The 20,106-nt window shown below is 43.1% G+C and overlaps 2 protein-coding genes across 2 annotated transcripts in view; both read right to left on the bottom strand.

Annotated features, from left to right (window-relative positions):
* EPHA1 (EPH receptor A1) overlaps nucleotides 1-5,169 on the bottom strand; it is a 34,089-nt gene extending 28,920 nt beyond the window's left edge. Inside the window, exons 1-2 of the mRNA XM_062515550.1 lie at nucleotides 5,103-5,169; nucleotides 1,962-2,029 (exon numbers count right to left, since the gene is read on the bottom strand). Coding sequence (XP_062371534.1) covers nucleotides 1,962-2,029; nucleotides 5,103-5,169 — 135 coding nt within the window. The remainder of the gene's footprint in view (nucleotides 1-1,961; nucleotides 2,030-5,102) is intronic.
* Nucleotides 5,170-15,790: 10,621 nt separating this feature from the next.
* Nucleotides 15,791-16,792, bottom strand: LOC134057844 (olfactory receptor 10AC1-like). Its single transcript, XM_062514891.1, has one exon. The coding sequence runs from the start codon at nucleotides 16,790-16,792 to the stop codon at nucleotides 15,791-15,793; it is 1,002 nt and encodes a 333-aa protein (XP_062370875.1).
* Nucleotides 16,793-20,106: the final 3,314 nt, after the last annotated feature.

The raw sequence follows: 20,106 nt of genomic DNA, 5'->3' as shown, positions 1-20,106 counted from the left end.
ATTGACACAAATCTAGCACACTGTTGGGAGATCTCCGGCATCTGAGGTTAGGTGCAAGTAGCAGTGTTACATGAAGTACACCCTTCAGCTCCTTTTGCAACACAGCTCAGACGTATCCAGCCTGTTACTAATCAACCTAGTCAGATTATTCAGTACCAATCTTGGCTCTTTTTTGTCAAAAAATATTCTGAATTAATTTCCGTTCTTTTTTGAACATATTTAATTCTTCATTTTGAAGGAATGCTTTCAGAAACACCTGTTCAAAGTTCCAATTGCAAGAGAATCAGCCATTGTTCCCTTTTTGCTTGTGGCAATTTGTCAGACTTCCACCTAACAGTTATTGGGAAATGATGTAATTAGACAAATCTCCTCAAAAGACTTGCTCATGAGAAGTCAATGAATCTATTCTTCATCCTCTGTTGTTTTATCAGTCATCCATATCCTGATCTGTTAGTTTTGATTTCTCTCAGACCATGTTCCCCAACATTTTCAACAATTCTCAGTTACAATCATATTTTGAATATACATATTTTAAAAAGCAAATGTAGCACAAGCAAGAGAAGAAGGATTTGCCAACTCCTCACTGCCCTGAACCTACTGTGAAACACTCAGATGTTCTGTAATAAAGGTTTTCTTTTCTTTCTATCCAATTTTCTTTTTAGGACAAATTTTCAGTAGTTTTTTTCAATCTTTTCAAGAGGCATGTTCATCCTGAACATGCCTGGAGCCTAGAATTGGGGTAAAATTACCATGCAGAGAGTTTATGAGACAACAAAGGGAACAATGGGCAAAACATGATCTACATGTATGTCTCACTAGGGCACCTGTTTTGAGCAGGGTGTAACAATACTACTAATAATAACCAAAACAGCTTTACTAATGAAACAAATGCAGTTATGCTAGTACAGGAGAACCTCATTGTCTGGCTCTACTTCACCCAGCAAGGCTACAGGAAAGAGGAGGCTGGGGTGGATTTAAACCAGCCACAGCACATTAGAGGCAAGTTATGGAAATGAGTTAGGAACAGGCTGAACTCAGGTCTACTTTAGAACAGGAAGGGTGAAGACTCCCCACTGGAAAGCTTGGGACTTGCTAAAAAGACAAGAGCATGGATGAGGAACTGAAACTGTATTAACATATGTGCTAACTACCTCAGCTTGTCCCTAAATTCCCTTTTCTTTGTGCCTTCCTTCCACCACGCCCACAGTACTGCTTGCCATATAGGAAACCACCTTCACTGCTGTAGGTTGTGACACCAGAGGGACTGCTCAACTATGCTTCATGCAAAATAGCTGTACTTATGCAAAAATAGCTAAGAGTTCAGCTGTCTTTTGGGTCCAGTGCTGCAGTGGTTTTGGGAGTACATTTTGAAGCACCTCAACCAACTCAGTTTTTACAAAACGAAGGGAAATTTAATTTGTCTCTCATTGTCAGCTGTGTGAACCAAACACCACAGCTTGGTGTAAAGGCCGAGAAACTTGCACCCCACACACAAGGGCAGACTGCTGCCCCATGAGTTAACAGATATTTCTTCAGTCAGCTGTTGAATTAAAAAACCTATAATGTGTTTCTAATTTCTTGGGAGACTCTGATAAAGAAATATTTTTGCACTGTCTGTTTTCCTAGGGGAAGAAAAAAAATTTATGTGCAGCATGACAGGATGAATAACTGGGTGATGATTTGATTTTTTCATTTTCTTCATTGCTTTATTACTTTATGGAAGCAGTATATTTCAAGTATATGTTTAATCATAGTGGAAGTCAATAGGCATCAGTTCTTAAAAAGATGGCTATGGGTGAGGCTGCACAGGTGAAGGGAGAGACTTAAAAATCCTGAAGTGTCCAGGAGGGGGTGGAGCCTCAGAAGCTCAGTTACCAGAGGTAGGGTGAAATTTCAACACGTATTACATTTTTCCAGTTAGTACTGCCAGTGGCTCCCCTTCCTTGAATGTGGGTACTCACCCCTACTTCCGGAGGGTCTGGAAGCCAGCCCAGTTCACCCTGTGCAGTGCTTGTGTCAAGCAGATCCACTGAAAACCAGAAGAGACGGAAAAAATAAATCGCTGACCCAACTTATATGGCCCACGGAATGTTTTCATCCTTATTTTGTCAAAGAAGGTAAAGCCTGCATTCCCTCTCTCGACCCACCCCCCCCCCCCCCCCCCCCGCCCCCGCCCCCATCCTTTGGAACCTTTCACGTTCAAAAAGCATGACTAGAGGAAGGACAGAAAGATACAAAACAGGGCACCTTGTCAGGAGTTACAAGTGGTTACTAATATATGAGACCCCCTCCTATACACGTCCAAAAAATGCAACCCTGATAAATTTTATCACTTCCTAAAACTATCCCTAAAAGGAAGAAGAAGGCCGAAGCCTATTCAAATGGGAACCCGGCATTAGCAGCTGAACACATCTTTCCTAGAAATAGGAAGGTAACAAACTAAATGGCTGAAGAGGAAGGCAATCAAATAAATTACCAACACAAAAGATCAATCAGTGTCGCCTGGAGGGACTATTCAGTACTTGAAACACAGTGGGAAAGTACAGAGGCAGTGTGAAGTTGTAGAAGGGACTTTCCATTGTCACGGTACCCAAAAGCCAGGAGATGCATCAGTTGTGCAAATTTATGAGCTCCCTACTTCTGACTCAGACTGTCCACCAGCTGACGATGGCCCAGAAATCGTTTAACCTTCTCCCAGCCTTCCTCATTTTTGGCGGGACATCAAGGGAGTTGTGGCTCCGGCCATAGCATGGCCACCTCCTGCGGAATTGCAGGGATGCTTTAAGCCTTGCTGCTGGAGTCGTGTGACAAAGGAGAAAATCATTGCTATGTTCATTTTTAGCCCTCGAAGGAATTTGAAAATGCGATCACAGTTTGGCCTAAAGTCTTGATCTGAAGACACGTTAAAGATGTGTCACTTTGTAGGCAAACATTGAGAAGGCAGAGGAGTTGGAATAAGACATACTGTGGGATGTTCAGCTTCGTGCCTGCCTTTGGGTCTGCGGTGCTGCCAGCACAGTCTACTGCTTTCTGTGCACCTATCGAAGTCCCAGCTTGGGAACATAGGAAACAGGAAAAATTCTTTGGATTCCCTTTTAGATTCCTGTGGGTGTATTCAGAGGGGTCATTTCTAAACATCTCAGAAAAGAATTTGGGGGTGAAAGGTAGGAGTGGGGAGATTTTTAAATGGTGTTTAAAGGTTTCCTCCCCCTCATCTGACTGTTTTACAAATACTCCCTGCCAACTATAAGTAATAGTGTAAAGTGCAGATCAGCAAGAGTCCTGTGGAATGAGGAAGCAGGCTGTGGGCCCAGAATCAGAGATAAGAGGGATTGCTCTTCTGTTCTCACCTCTGAAACACCCTTTCGGGATTGGGAGAAGGGAAAAGCAGGAATCCAGGTTTTGCAAGTTTTAAGTGTTCACAGATAGGTCATATGGCAAAACCTTCCTAGCCACAGACTCCCTGTCCAGACAAGGCTCCTCATTCACTTCCCCTCTACTCTCAATCTCTTTATTTGAGATAATATTCTTTTGTGGTTAGCTCCAAAAACTCCATCACCCAGATAACATCTATGCCATCTTCCCATTCTCTTCAGGACTGAAGCAGCAATATGGAAGTGAGAGGGGCTGCATGGCAAGCTCTATCAGAGCAAGGGAAAAGGAACTTGGAAGTGGTCAGGATAGGAACCTGGCAGAGCCCTTGTGCCATGCTCTGCACTGTCAGCAATGGCAGCTCCTTCAGATGCTGAGTGCCCACTGGAGGGACAAACTCCATTGCCAAGGAGTAGTTCTCAAAGTGAATCCCACAATGGGGGTTCTCCACGAAAAGGACGATTGAGTCAGTAAGACTAGAGAAGCAGAGGAACACAAGTACTCAGGGACTACTAGCTCTCTGGTCCACAGCTTTGCTACTAGGAGTCTCACGCGGGTGTCCAGCCACAAGGGCGGAGGTATCCCCAAAAAGAAGAAAGGCTTCAGATAAGAGAGGACGCTGGGAAAATGAGCTGTTTCCCTGATAGACAAGTTAAGGAAGAGTGGATCACAGACACTCACAGCCCAAATGAGATGGCTGAGATAGGGGAGAAGCTGGCAGACAGGTCCCTGGCTGTTACTGCCAGCTACTGGTCACACGCTGCTGGAAGTGAATCCCGCCTGGTGCCACCCAGCATTACTTCTCACCCAGGCTGGCCTTCTCCACAATGTCTGCATCCACCACATAGCTGGATCCTTAATAGAAACGTGCTTCTCGAGGACGCTTTAGAAGATCATTCAGCACTCAGAGAACCAGAGCAGAGCCATGGCTGAACTGCTGGTTATGACAAAGTGCCCTCAACGAAGAGCCCGCAGAAGCAAAGGAGGACGGGGATGGAAAAGCCCCAACACCTCTTGCTGTACCAAACAGAAGTCCCTGGCAGAAATTGATTGCGGGAGGGTTTAGGAAACAAAGTAGAGGTTTACACTTCCCTCACCTTTCTATTAAAAGTTACCATTCTTCCATGTTTCATAACCACTGTGCAACTACCAAGATGGAAGGGGAAAAAAAAAATCACTTCATCTAATAAAAGAGAGTAAGTGATACAGAGAAGGGAAACATGGACGCCTAAAGTGGTAGAAGAGGAAATATTGAAGGCCAGCTCTGTCTTCCAGGAGTAGGGTAGGTAAAAGCCTCTCCGATAAATGACTGTCCGCTTGCTCACAAGGGTTAACTCCTTAGAGGGCTTCCTGAGGAAACTGCGGGGGTGTTGCCAGAGGAGGGGAGAAACTTTCTGAGTTTGTGTTTAAACTTGTTATCTGCAAGGGCCGTCTTTGAGGGAAACGGGCAGAATTCTCTTGGAAGACTGGATATGCCGAGGCATTTGTGCTCCAGCTAGAAGATGAAGGAGGGGGAGAAGATAAACTGGGCTCTTTCACTGAGCCACCGAGATTCGGATGGGATTTGCCAGGCCGTGATCCCCCACACCCGGCTGCCCTTCCCTGACCCCCCAGAGTCGCTGTGAGGTGTCCCTGGATCCCCAGGTCCCGTTCCCTGCCCCTTAGCGAGGCGGCTCTCGCTGCTCGCCCCAGCCCAGCCCAGCCCTCCAGGCAGAGGGACCCACGCTTACCTTCTTTCCCGTGCGCCTCGGGGGGAAGCAGAGCCCAGAGGAGAAGGAGCCCGAGGGAGAGCTCCATCCCGCCGCTGCAGGTGCTCAGCCCCGGGCTGGCCGGACAGGGGGCTCGGCTCGCAGCCCCCGCCGGCTCCGGCCTCCGTGCCCGGGCTGCCGCGGGCAGCTCATGGGCCGCTCCCGCAGCCTCCCGAGCGCGGCGCGCACGTTGCTCAAGCGCCCGCCTGGCCCACGGTGGTGATGAAAGATCAAGGCGAGTGGGTGGAGAAGCCTTACTGCCTTTACCTGTTCTAAGGGGCCGGTCACAGACTTCCCATCTGGCATCCAAATAAACCCACCTTAAAGGCAGCCACCTCTTTCCTAGGAGCCTCCCTCCACCTTTGCTCCACTCCCGTAAGAGGCTCCCGATTGCCACCTCCTGGGCGGCCCTCGCCGTCCTGCCCGGTCCCGGTAATGGCTTGAAACCGAAATTTTAGGAAGAAATTCTTCGGGGTGGTGAAGTACTGGAACGGGTTGCTCAGGGAGGTTGTTGCTTGTTCAAGGCCAGGTTGGATGGGGCCTTGGAGCAATCTGGTCTAGTGGAAGGTCTAGCTGCAACCCCCATGTCAGGGCAATTGGAAATAGATAATCTTTCAGGTCTCTTCCAAGCCGAACCATTCTGTGATTCTGTGATCTATAATAACGGAGCCAAAACCACTGAGCCATCCTCACTGGATATGTTTAGGAAATCCATCTGTACACAGGGACAGCCACCCATTTCATTCCCAAGCATGTCACAGTGTGACAGCAATACCACTTTGTCTGGCAGAATTACTGTTTTACATTCATGAAACTCCTCAGCATTGACGAACAGTACCTGCTTTTCAGCAGAAAATAAATCACAGGAGAAGAAGCAAACTAGATGGATTCTTTCTCTGTCCAGGAAGACCTCATCGGACTTTTAGTTTTCTTCCTGGGGGACATAAATATGAAATAACTTGCCTTTGTTCTGTCTCTTCTGGCATTCATCAAGGATGTTACTCCCACCCATACACAGCTATTACACCCCTCCCCGTAAAATACAGATGGTATTATTACATTTACACTTGCTGTATATCTGCATTCCTCCTGCTCTCTTCCTCCTCCTCCCCAAGGAAGGCTAAAGAAAGGACCTTGTAATGTTGCTTAAAGAGGCTGGGGGATCTCCACCCTTGGATATGTTCCAGATTTGCCAGGACACAGCTATGAACAACAGAACTACCTCCGGATTCAGCCCTGCTCTGAGCAGCACTTGGGACTGGGGACTCTCTGATGGCCCTCACATCTAATCTTTCATTGAACTCAGTGATTATCAAACCATACGTCTTGAGAAAGCAAGATCTATCCCAAGATGTCTGAACAAAGGCAAGAGAAATTTTAGAACGAATGGTTACAATACTAAGCTTTAAACTTTATCCAGCACATGAAGCAAAATATAGGTGCAGATAATTCAAATGTAAGTGGCATTCAGGGTAGTAGTACATTAAATTTTTTACTGTTTAATCCTGTCTAGAGTTCTCTTTATCAGTCCACAATGCTAAGTCTCAAACTTTTATGCCAATGTTTCCCCCACATTTGAATGACTCACATTGCAGGAGTGGTATAAGACTTTTTGGTCTACATTCCATACCTTGAGTTTGTGCTAGGGGAGTGTGTATATTTAGGTCTTCATTTGTACAGTTCTATGCCTTCTTTAGTCTGTGATGTAGCAGTGGGGCAGACAGACCCACAGCTAACTTCTCTATGATGGGATGACATAGGCAAGACCTACACAGGCATGAAATGGGGAAGAACCATTTGCAACTGGAGAATAAGGCTCTAGGGCAGGCCAGCAGGAGCTCATATCCTCCCTCAGGAAGAAAAACAAACCAAAAAACCCAAACCAAAACAAAAAACAACAACAACAACAAGCCACCAAAAACCAGTGTTGAGGCCTGACATTTGGTTCCTCAGGGCTAACAGAGTTTGCATCTGTAAAATCCCAGAAGTTTCAAGTTCTGGAGTTAAGAGTCTTGGGATTCTCTACCTTCATTTCACTGGTGTGCAGATACTCAGAACATTTGATCTAAGGAGTAGGCAGGAAGCAATTTACTAGGGCTTACTGGAGAACATGGCCTAAAAAATAATTACTTTCTTTTTCTCCCCCTTGTCATGTTGGCAGATGACAATCAGCAATTGGGGTTTTCCAGAAAACGGTGATCAGAAATCATAGGTATTGCTTCATGGATTTTCAGATTGGAGACCACCTAGTGTAGCTCACAATCAGAATGTGTGTAGAAAGATAGTGAAACAAAACATGATCTAATGTTGGAGCAGGATCAGGATCTGAAGAAAACCTATAAACATGTGGGAACACACAGAAGTAAAAACACCAAATGCCTAGAACTTTGCTGATATCTGTAAAAGGTCTGCTAGATTGCTGTCCCATGTGTCCTCTGCACCAAAATGCAGATCCAAAGGGAGGAAGAGGGAATGTACACAGAGGCTATAGCCAGTACAGTGAGTACCACACATGCATTTTTATACTCTGTATTTCACTACAGTGTTATTCTGTTTGTGCATCACAAGTTTGGATTTTGTCTTTGGAAATTGTTGGGCAAAATTAATTCTCTGACTGTCTAGTAAAAAAACACAAACAAAAACACAAACAACAAACAATTAAAACAAACAAAAAAAACCACCAACAAATAAACTAAACTGAAAGAGCTTAATTTAAAAAAAATCTTTTTATGTTTTGTTTACAATCATATTCTATGATTTATGTCTCCACAGCCTCTCGCTCTCATGGCTTCCCAGTGAGCATCCTGCCTCTGGCACACATTTTGGTGTTAAGAAGATAACTGCATCTGTTTAGCTTACTCTCAGCATGTTTTTAGGCTGAATCTCATCCTGTCTTTTGTGTCTCTCTGAGTATTTCTGAATTGCAGGGCACATATTTTCCTTCCATTTCCCAGTATCCTGTTTTGAGTATCACTGTGATTAGGTATCCAGCTGGAAAATATCACCACACAACACACCTGGGCTTTCCTCCCACAGCTGTGTGGGCTTGTGGTGAGGGAAGTGAGGAGGAAGGCTGTGCACCAGGTCTTGTTTTGATGAGCTGTTGGGAAAGTCAAAGGGCACTCCCAAGGCTGAGTTGGGACGTGCTTCTTTTGAACTGCAGTTCAGACAGAAGTGTCTCATATGATTCTTACAAATTGTTTACTGTGTTTGCTGCTCCTCATATTTTAGAATGAGTTTCACCATTGTGCTGTTAAATGATTGTGCTTACAGATGACAAATGAAACAGAACCTAGCAATAATCTCTGGAGTTTCTCACTTGATATTACTTCCCAAGTTATCAAAGCATCCTTTTGGTACCGATAACTTGAATCTGTGAATCCCGAGCTGGCTTTCAGTAAGGTATCATAGTAACATGGATGTATAGGTCTTCCAGAGGCCTCAAATGCATTTTGCAACAAGCCCACTTCAGTGTAAAGGAGGAACTTGCTCTTGTTCTGTGGTCTCTGTTTCACTTTTTTTATGCACTATCTCTACATCTCTAGGAATAAACTATGACAGCTCTGTAGCATGTAAGATATGCTCTGTTTCAATGTCTTATTCCTTGTAGAGAACCTGTGCTTTCTGTCCTTTATTCTGACCTGCATGACCACAGTTAAATATTCTAGTGTTTTCATTTTTTATCTTAGAAAGTTTTCTGGCTCTACTCCACCAGCAATTATCTTAGAATATTTCAAACAGCTGACTTCAGACTGGTTTTCTGCAGAAAATAGACTCCTGCCATTTAGTGATTTAAGCTGTTAAATTAGTTTTGTATATGGACATTTTTTCATTCAGAAACTCAGATTTTATTTTAAATAGATATTTTGAACTCCTATGAAGGAGCACAGGTAGCTCCTCTGGATCACAAAGCAGCCACCCTTATGTTAGAGACCTGAGGACCTGACTGCACAAGTAGTCAAGCTGGTTATCTTTCTCCCTTGAGAAGAATAACAAAGGCAAGGGAATGAATGAAGCTGATAGAGACAAGGAATAGATCTGACTTTTCATGCACAGAAGAAGCAGGGGACACTCCCTTACTCTTCCTCACATATGCAGAGAAAAACACCCTTGGAGATGTACAGATTTTGCTTGAAAGTCCCTGAGCAACCTGACACAGTTTTGGTGTTAACCCTGCAGTAAGAAGGTATTTGGGCTAAAGACCTCCAGTCTTCCCTCCCCACATTAATCTTTTTGCTCATTCAGTTCATCATTGGTAGATGAGCAATCACATCTTCCACCAGTAGTGTACGCAGCTCCTTACTTGGGCTCCAGTCAAAACAGGTGGGTAACCTCCCAAACGTATCTTCCACCTAACAGAGATGCCATACAGTACGTGGACTAGAAGAAGCCCAGAATTCTTGAATAAAACTCCACTTACTTCATCATCAGCGACACACTAATAGGTGTTTCTCTACTTACTGATGCCCTGACTGGACACCTGATCAGAGAGAGAAGTGTGTTTGCATTGCTGCCTGAACAGCAGGCTTGCTGGATTTTGTCTCTGGGTAAGCTTATCCTGCTATGGTCTGCCATGCTCTTATTTGGCTTGCAAAATAGGACTGAGTTAAATTATTACACCATCCTGCAAATGAGGGGGAGGACCTTGTCTTTTCTGCAGAAATTACCTGAGATAATTCTCTTGCCGTGTTATCCCAGCTCTGCTCCCCCTCGTGGTCCAGTGGCTGTGGAGCCCCAGAGGTCCCGACTGCCTCCGGGAGAGCAGCTTCACTTATGGTGAGGTGTGACATTTTGTATAGACAAGAGAAAAGCAACGAAAAACAAGTCATAATAGAATCTGATTAATTCTGCTAATCGTAAAACTTCCCTAAGCAGCACAAATCTGGGTCACAAGAATTGGCTACTTTCTATTATACTACTGCATCTTAGAAATCCAAGAAGTGCAGTTCTACACTTAACATTTCTCTTTGAGAGTGCATTCTTCCTGGGCACCTTTAAAGATATTTATTTATCTTGCTGGCATTAAGATTTCACAAGAGGATTCAATCTCTCTTTGAGCATTACTAACACAACAGCATATGTAGATAAACATAAAATCTGACCCAGATAAATTTTGATTTCTACTAGAGATGCTTATTCCACTACATTACAGCAAAGTAAGATTATAATATTTTTAGTAGTTGAATCAAACCTCAAAATATAGCAATAGTAACTTCTGCATGGCAAACACGTACCTCTCTGTAATTTGTAATTTGTTAATATTTTCTAGCCGTTCTTCCCTGCTCTTGGATTAATTGTGTTCAAGCATGGAAATATCTCACTGACAGTGAAAAATCTTTACTAAAATTCAATAAAAAGACACACCAGTAGTCAGTTAGATAGTGTGATTTTAGGTTTATTTTTTTTCTACTCTTACAGGTGAAGGTGTGAGTTAATCAACCTTTTCTGGGGGTTTATAACAGATATTTTAAAGATTTATGTCTGTTTCTAATATTTTTTCCTCAAGGTATTTTTATGGTCCTCTTCTTAACAAATTACAGTTGCCTCCACAATCAAAACACGAGAAGCTTGCCCATTTTTGTGGCTGTTGTAGCTTGGAAGAGTTGCTGTCCAGCACAGAAATGAAATAGTTTCCACTGGTCACTGTGTTAGCAAGCAGCATTCTCCCTGAGAGGTTTCAACATGAGAATATCAGGAGAAGGTATTTGAAACAGACACCCTGCAGATGGAAAGAGGGCACTGAACGTGTTAACATCTTCCCAACTCACTGCCAACTCTAGTCCCAGTTCATCCTCCCACTTGATTTTTTGAAACTTGAACTCATTAATTAAATCAAAACATGAAAACTAAAGTGAACGCTGAGAGCAACTGTACACCAAAACCACAATGAAACACAACACAGATTTTAGGAGACCTGATTTTCGGCAGTGACTAGGCTAGAGGCCATGTGCTGCTGAGCCATCAGGTCTTCCCTCAACTTTACATGCCAATTTGTAGAGCCAGACGGACTTGCATCTTTACATGCCAATTTGTAAAACCAGACTATCTCATATTCTTGCACTTATGCTGGTGAAGCCAAGGGTACACACTGGGTGGGTATCAACCTTCCCATTCTCACTTTTTTCTGGACTGCCTTGGAAGACAACTGAGCACAATAGGATCTTTTAGAGCCAAGAGCTTCAGGTTAGGAATACAGTGCTGGAATTATTAATAACACCTTCAGTCAGCTTTTTGATGTGGAGGTGCTTGTAGGGCAAGGTGAAACTAATTCTGAAACCAACCAGCTGGCAGGAGCTTCACCTCTTTTTTCAGCTCCACTTTGGTCTCCTGATTAGTTTTTGTCCTATGTTCCTGGTTGCTTCCTGAAACAATCCATTAAAGGAAACTTAAGTCCTGTGCAACAACCGAGTTGATAAATAAAAGCTTGTAGAAGTGTTTAATTCCGTGGAGAAATGGCAGACTATTTAAGTATATTTCTTTCCCATTAGCTTGTTTACAGGGTGTGGACTGTATTTGTTTTTTATCCTATAGGAACCAATCATATTTTTATGCTGAACACATAATTTCATATAATAGTAAAAAACAGTGTCAGGAAGGACTCATCTCTCTTCTTTTGTAAGTCTTCTATCTATAAATATCTGCAAAAGAAACTCCCATAGCATTCTAGCCTTTATAGTAGTAAAATACGTAAACAGTAAAGCAGAGTAAATATTGCTCCTTTGGCATGTTCATAATAAACATTGAAAATAGAAGACTTTTCTCAGTAAAGAAAATCTTCAACAGCTTTTCACCCCCATGATATTAACATCTATTTTTCTAGGTTTACTACTAAGTTCACACCCATTTCATTTTACAACTCCATTGTTGTAAATAGCTGTATTATATTCACTTTTCTGCTTCAGATCAAAGGACAAAAAAATCTATTTGGGCAAATATAGGATTATTTGCCAGTTTTCTAAGCTTTTAAAGGAATGAGAAAGAAAGAAAAGTTGGTGGACTCACTTTCTGTGTAAACCAAAACAGACAGAATGTGATAACGTGAGTTTGTCAAGGGAAGATAAATACACTGAAATTTCTTCCAAGCTCTTAAAACTGGATTTTTGCCAGTTTTTCAACTTTCCTTACCTATAATGTAAACAAATCCCTCCTTAACCACAATAGAAACAAATCCCCTAAATAAATGTTTTGTATTTATACTCCTAGGAAAATATAGATTTTCTTTTAATGAAAGTGCATTTAATTCTTTTAGGAGATTGATTATTTATAGGAACAACTTTTAGGAAATGTCTTACCTGGATTGCCAGCAAAACATAATAATGTACAAAAAAAAAATTCATCCCAAAGTATTTTCACTGATTAATTTCTATACTGAAGGGGAGGCTTCACTTGTATTCTCCTACTACAATGGTACTGGTCATAGCTCTCAAGGAACCACCTTGAAATATTCCCTTAAGTGCAGGAACCTTTCAGTGGCATGTTCCATTCAAGGTGCTGGACCTTGAGTATCCTGAATGCTGCCCAAAGGCTGTGCCATCATCCTCCAAAACCTCAATTTCTGAGAATGTGGACAGTGCTGATGTGATCTTACAGGTTGAACACTTACAGTTCAACTGGCTGTGCTCTGGTGCTCCAGCGCTGATAACATCTGTGTTCTCACACAGTGCTTGCTCAGGATTGCCTTTACGAAATTAATTGCAAGGGTGAATGATCCTTTTTTATGGCTGTGTAAACCACAAAGTGATTCTTAGTGATGTCCTAATTGGTTTCACTGGAAAACTCCATGACATCTATGTTTGCCAGATCTCAGGTGTCTGCGAATTTGGGAATGCAAGCATTCTTCTTCCAAGAAAGGACGAGACCATTTGTGAAATACAGGTACCCAGCTGTACTCATTCACTGGAGAGTCTTGAATCCCTACCCAATCAAAAAACTACAACACCCATGGAAAGATCTTCTCCATGCCCATCTTCAGTTGGAGGTGGAAAGTGCACTTGTCAAAATCTGCACTGAATGAAGGGATTCTGCTGCTCCCTATAAAAGTTCTGAAAAGAACTTAGAAATCACCTTTTCAAAATTATTATTCTGTGCTCATGCCTACATCAGGGATGGTGCTGCCTTACTTCACTTGAGCACTCTCCAGTTCTCAAACACAATGTGCTGAGTCAACAGGACTGAAACAACCACTTGTTGAGTGAAAAAGGGACCTCAGGCATGTCCAGTCAATTAAAAGATAACATTTTAGAAAGGAAGTGGGTCTGATATCTCTTATACATCGATGCTGCTCTTACCTCATAAGCTACCCCTCTTCCCACTCTTATCCCGGAGTCCTTTCTACAGATTTATACAATACTCAACACAGCTGGCATGGGGTGGGGGGAAAGGGTGTTGTGAATGGGTATGGGAATACCGATGGGGTTAGTCTTGGACTAGTAGGTGTGGAAATACTGGTAAGGATGGTCTTGGGCTCTGGGATGTATCCTCACTCTGTTCATCTTCAAGGACATTGGGTAGAGAAAGTGTTTTCTCAGAAAGTCTCCACTGCTCGTTGTACTTCCCACACGTATGTCAGAATGAAAGAGCTGGGAGCATAACCCAGCTGCTGTTTTGGTCATGTCATCCCTTCCAGAGGCACCATCTGTATCCTTGTAGTGAGGAGAGGTCTGCCCACATGCCTCCGTTCCGCAGTGGTCCACGAGGAAACTCCTAGCTCCGGGGACAGCCCTGCTATCTTCCCACATCTGGCAGCAGGTAAGTTATGTCTCTGATATCCCATGCTCACAGCTTCCAGAAATTTGTGAGGGCCTCTACCGAGGCTTTGAACAGTATTATGAACCTCAGTGTCTTTCTGTCCTTCAGTTTCCTTGCCAGGCATTTGGACATATCAGTACCTCCTAGAAGGCAGGTTAGAAACCTCTGATGCAAAGTCCTGCTAATCTCAGGCAGCATCTCTGGTGGTCTCAAGTCCAGCCAACTGCTTGTAGCAGGATTAACTTCAAAGCTTGGTTTGACTTGACAGGATTTAGAATTGGTGCTTCCTCTTTTTCCTATGCTCATTACTGTTACTTAATAGTATTAGATTCAAAATACTTCTCTAATGTAATTCTGTAGTACTTATCTATTAGTATGTAGTGTTCTTTTATTGATACTCTCCCCTTCTCACTTTTGGAAGAGCTGGCAGGTGATTAAAATGTTCACTGCAACTTTGATAATTTTAAATAATGCAGTTGAATGTTTGCCCACAGAGTAATTAGGTACTCATTGACATGAGAGCCGATATACTGTGTTAATGTTTTAGGCAGGCTAGACTGCAAACTTGAAGACAGCTTTTAATGTCAGTTTTAAATTCCACATTTCTCTTTTGTTGGAAGGCTCCAAGTCAACTTCCTTAGTTACAGTGCCAATTTCTTACAATTGTCAAATCCACTTAGATTGTAGCCCAGAGAAAGCAAATACCACTCTGCTCTCTCTATCTGCCCAGAGTGAGAGCTGAGGGCAGCTGGGGTGCTGAAATTCCTTTGGATTAGGCAGAGGAACAGAAGGAAATATTTTCATTTTTTCTCAGTGGTTTTGTATGTGAGAGGTGGGTTCTGAATCATAGGGTCTCTATGGCCTTTAAAGAGACATGGGGGAGGGACGCAGTAGATAAAATAACTAAGTTGGTTCTTCCCCTCCCCACACCCCCCGGCCTTCCTGGCCAAATTTGACCTTCCCTAATCTGTCTAAATCACCCTGTTCCTCCTACACTTAGGAAACTCATAAAATAACACTGTTTTGCACCTTTCAGACACTTATGTCTTGCAGTCCAGACTGCACTGTAACTCTCACTGGTTTTGCTGAAGAAATTGCAATAACTGTGGCAGCAGTATTATTACTTTTACAATTTTAGATCTCAACACTCCCCAGGCATTCATATTTATATGATGCAGTCTTTTCTGGTAAAAGTCACATGATAAGACAAGTGTCTTAGCCTTTGTGTTGCCATAGGAACAATTCAAACCTAAAGCATCTTCCTATAAATATGTTTTGCTTCCTGCAAAACAGGCATAGGAAAGTCATACTCTTGTTAGACTAATTGCATTTTAACTTTCAATATCTAGAATAATTCAAAGTTAGATGAGTCTGCACTAACAACCTTTCTGTTTGTCATGGGATGCCAGAGTGCAGCCTTCTGCTAAATTTGGAGAAAGCCACAGCTATTTTACCCTTCTTTCTAGCCAGGGACTTTCTTCTTCTAACATTTCTTTAAGCTCCTACAGATTTATTATTTTCCTAAACTTACCAGTCTAAAATTCGCACTGACTACCCAATTTCTACTGTCATCTAGATAGAAAAATAATGAAACCAATACTTTAATATTGGTTTATTTGCTTTAAAAATTTTTGTGTTGATCTTCTGATTGTGCTGGGATGACTGTGAATGTAAGCCTGAATACGTATGCAATCAGAGAAGCAAGACCAGTGACTGATCAAAGCTCTTCATCCTCACAACTCACTGAACCATTTTCCTTTAGATTGAGTGTTACGCTGGGGATTTTTTGGAGCAGAGATATCTTTTTCTCATAAATGTAGTGATGCATGTAGAATTCTGCCTGGATATTTGCCTTAGTGAAGTCTAGGTTGATCTGGTTATGGGGCTGTTCTCCAACAAGCATGTGTTTGTTCTGCCAAAATTTACCACACACACATCACAACTCTGATAGTATCCCTGTTCACCTGAGCTGTTTTCTTCCTCCTCAGCATTTTCCTGAGGACGCCTCTGATTTCCTTGTTCCTCAGGCTATAAATGAGGGGATACATTAATGGAGTAATGTTGGTGTAGACCAGAGACACCGCCTTGTCTCGAGCCGGTGAGTAACTGGACTTGGGACGGATGTAGATGAAGGTAGCACAGCCGTAGTGCAGTAGGGTGATGGCCAGGTGTGAAATGCAGGTGGAAAAGGCCTTGCCCCTTCCCACAGGGGAGGTGACGCCTAGCAAAGCCACAGCAATGCAGAGGTACGAGGCCAGGATTAGGAAGAAGGGGAGCAGCAGGAGGAGCAGGCAGGCCGCCAGCAGGGTCAGTTCGGGGGCATAGCTGTGTGTGCAGGCCAGGTGCAGCACGGCGGGGACATCGCAGAAGAAGTGGTTGATGCGGCGGGACCGGCAGAAAGGCAAGCGGAACACAGCCACCGTCAGGCCCAGGGCCAGAGCGAAGGCGGCCAGGCCGCAGAGCAGAGCCAGCCTGAGGCACAGCCCCTCGCTCATCACGGCCGCGTAGCGCAGGGGCTGGCAGATGGCCACGAAGCGGTCGTAGGACATGGCTGCCAGCAGGAAGCACTCGGCCCCTCCGAGGGCCACGAAGAAGTGCATCTGCACGGCACAGCCCAGGAAGGAGATGGTGCTGCCCTCCGCCACTGCCAGGCTGAGGAGTGCCTTGGGGACGATGACTAAAGTGTAGCAGAGCTCGATGGCAGAGAGCTGGCAGAGGAAGAAGAGCATGGGAGGACGTGAGGGCTCCATGACCACTGCCATGAAGATCATCATGTTCCCTGCCAAGGTTACCAAATGAACAATGAGAAAGAAAAGGAAGAGCAGCACCCGCAGACGGAGCAGCTCAGAGAAGCCAAGCAGGAGGAATTCCATGGTTGCACCAGTGCTCACATTGTCCCTCTCCATGCAGCCTTCACATGGCATCTATGGGAGAGAAATGGAAGGGAAACAGCTGAATTCTATGCCTGGCAATGAATTCCATATTGGAAATAATGTTGCGTTACTGTAGGACCAGTGTAGTAAAGCTTATTGGGTAGGGAGGAAGGTGATTGCATTGAAAAAATACCTCAAACTCCAAACCTGATTTGACTCAGCCACAATCAGCACACTCTCACACCCATATTCTCATAACCACCAAGGTTCTTGTGCCCAAACAATCTCCCTTGGATTCTTTGCCACAACATTGGTGACAAAGACTGTCAACTGTTGGGTCTTCATCACTTCTGCTGAGTTGTTCTTAGGTTTGTGACCATGTGCAGGTTTTGAACATGCATTTGGTTAGTAGTTGACACTGATTAGTCTGACTGAGCTGTCCTGCTTTTGAGAGTCTTCATTGGAGTCCCCCTCCTGATCTGAGTGTCCTTAGAAGCTGCAGACAGAGGTGTTTGAGTCTTGACTACCATCAGCTCCTAGGTCTCACAGAAGCTGCTGCTGTTCCTTGTGCTTCCACTCCCAGGCAAATCTGTTAATTCTCTATTCACAGCACTTCTTCAGTCCCCTACACCTGTATCAGAGAGGTACAGGAACAACCAGGCAGTGAGCTGGAGCTTCTCTGCTACAGCCTGATTCCAATTAGTGGGAATTTGGGGTGTTCTCTGACTGGCTTTTCCCTTCTCCACAGTGGAACTGCCATAAGGTTCATACAGAAAGAGGGTTTCAGTGATTAGACATAAGGATCCCAAAATTAGGGCTGATGTTTTGGCTGCTTACATCTTTATGCCTGGTTCAGCCCAATGGCATCACAGTTAAAGTAAATAAGGTTCCCTTCTCAAAACCAAAGATGTCCATGGAAACATACATATTCTGTAACATTTTTTTGAGGAAAACACAGTGCTAATATCCTGGACTTGGAGGCTGAGATCTTGCTTTTCACAGGAAGAACAGAAATTTCCTAGGAATGTGGAGTGATACAAAGCTATTTAAGCTGAAAAATCTAGGAAAGATAAGAATGTAGAGAGATATACAAAAATAAGTTATATATACTGGTCATGGTTCAGAACAGAGTTCATTGCTCACATGTTCATCAATGAATACAGTATTAACTACAAGGAATAATTCCAATACTTTCTACACTCTGCTGTAAAACAGAAATAAAATCAGGGATTCCTTGGAAGATTTCTGCTTCTATATAAAAAACAAATTCTGCCTTCTATATAAAAATCCCAGCAATATTTTAGCGTGAAACAAACCAGAAAACTACATGAAATATCATAGAAGACTAATAGAAGGATTGTGAAATTGGCAATAAAGGTATTAGTGGAGATGAGGATTTTCCTGGAAAAAGATGTTTCAAATAAACTCCAAAAATTCCAGAAAAAAATAATCAATACAACTGAGAGAGGAATCTGCTCAAAACCTACAGACCTTTGCCGTTTGTTTTTTTTCCCCCAAGGTTTCCTTGTGATTCAGTATCTCAGCAGCCTTCAAAATATCTGGGGACTCAGGAAAATATGAAAATATCCACAATTATATTACCTCAGGTGCAAAACTAGGAATTTAATCAGTCTGCCTCAGAGCATAAGTCAGCAAAATTAACAAGCTAGGAAGCAACTACCATAAACTCCAAGACCAAAAAATAATGGACAGTCAGTGAAGAACAAGAAGGAGCTCTTTAGAAACACAGAGAGAGCAGCAATCCTGAAAAAGCAAGTAAAAAATACTACTGCTAAAAAATACTACATCCATGTTTTGCTGCTGCAAGACCTCCCCAACAGCAGTTCTAAGCAGTCTCACTGTAAATCTTTCTTGACACTCTATGCAAGTAGAAGATCTTCACTGAAAACAGAAGTAATGGGTTGGTACATGACTGTGGACTGAGTCACTGAGGACCAGCTGGGGTTCCCCTCACTCACAAGTACTGAGACTTTAAGTGGATTCTACTAAACACAGCAGGGCTAATAAGTGGGGAAGAAACAGGGTTTTCCCTTCCTTTGGTTTGGAGCTGTTTGCTTCAGTGACAACATACCTTCTCTGGGTTGAAAGGTAAGAAAACAGAGACTTCTTCCTCTTGATGATGTGTGCTGTTCAGTCTGGACTGAGATTCTGTTTCTTGCCCAGTCTGGGCTCCCTCTGTCTGTGGGTGTCCCTAGAGCCAATGTTTTCCTTCAGCACAGAAACGCTTTTCTTTCCGTTTCCTTTCATCTCATAGCCATCCTCACCTGCCTTCTGCAGGACCCAGCTCCTTATATGCCATATGCCACAGAAGTCTGTCCTGTTCCCTGCTGCTCTGCCCTCCCTGTGCCAAGGACAGGCAGTTCCATTCCTCCCAAGAAAGGGGGGGTTGCAGGTTTTCTGTAAATCGAGCAATAGGATGTAATTGCATCTTCAGAGGATGGCAGGGTTGCAGCACCGTCCTCTCTTGTTCACTGAAACAATTGAAAGTAGCTGATTATTGATGGGGCTGCTTTGTACCTGGTACGGCAACATTTTTAAGTAACAAAATGCATTGCTGCCCTTAAATAAAAATAAATCTGTGGGCCTCTAAGTAAGTTTAAACCAAACTAATGCTTAGAGGCAAAGCAAAACAGATATAAAAACTTTAAACACATTTGTGTGCAGAGTTTTCACCATTTCAGGTGACCCATATTTTCTTACTGGCTCAGATGAAATCACCATTCAGCAGTTGATAGGACTGAGATTATTTGGACCCAATTTATTTTTATTGTCGTTGTTACATTCATTCCTGGCCACTTACACTGAAATAATTAAAGAGATCTGTAGCCTTATGTGAGTAGAAAAGGGAGGCAAAGTCAAGATTTTTGACTGCTAAAATGATGGTACCTCAACATTTTTCACAGGTCTTGGTTTAGAGGGAATCCTTTCAAAACGTCCTTCTATCTTATTTTGTCTATGTGGCATTGTCGTTTTGGAACAAAACTGCCTCATGCATTGGTCCAGTTTGGGACTAAAATTGTGTTGGGAAAAGAGCCTGGGCTTCCATTGGACAGCAAGAAACAGGAGCCAGGAAGAGGCAACAAAGACCAATCACTTACTGGGCTGCAATAGCAAAACTGTGTTCAGAAGATGAAGTAAAGTGATTAATTCCTTTTATCTGTCACACATGTAGCCACATCTGGAACACTGCCAAAGTTGTATTTAAGTATTTTTACTCTATTTTAAAACCTGTCATTTAACTCATTGGAATTAAAGCTATGACAGTGGAGTCTATCCACTTTAGTTTCTCAAGTCACTTCCTTAACTTTCGAATTTTAATTTTTTTCATTTAAACTCTTTTCCTT

This window comes from Cinclus cinclus, chromosome 2 (genome assembly GCF_963662255.1).
Source record: "Cinclus cinclus chromosome 2, bCinCin1.1, whole genome shotgun sequence".
Lineage (NCBI taxonomy): Eukaryota > Metazoa > Chordata > Aves > Passeriformes > Cinclidae > Cinclus > Cinclus cinclus.
The sequence above is the reverse complement of the archived record's forward strand: the minus strand, read 5'-3'. Positions and strand labels throughout refer to the sequence as shown.

Coding starts and splice junctions, on each gene's coding strand:
- LOC134057844 (XM_062514891.1), bottom strand. CDS start 16,792: ATGCCATGTGAAGGCTGCATGGAGAGGGACAATGTGAGCACTGGTGCA.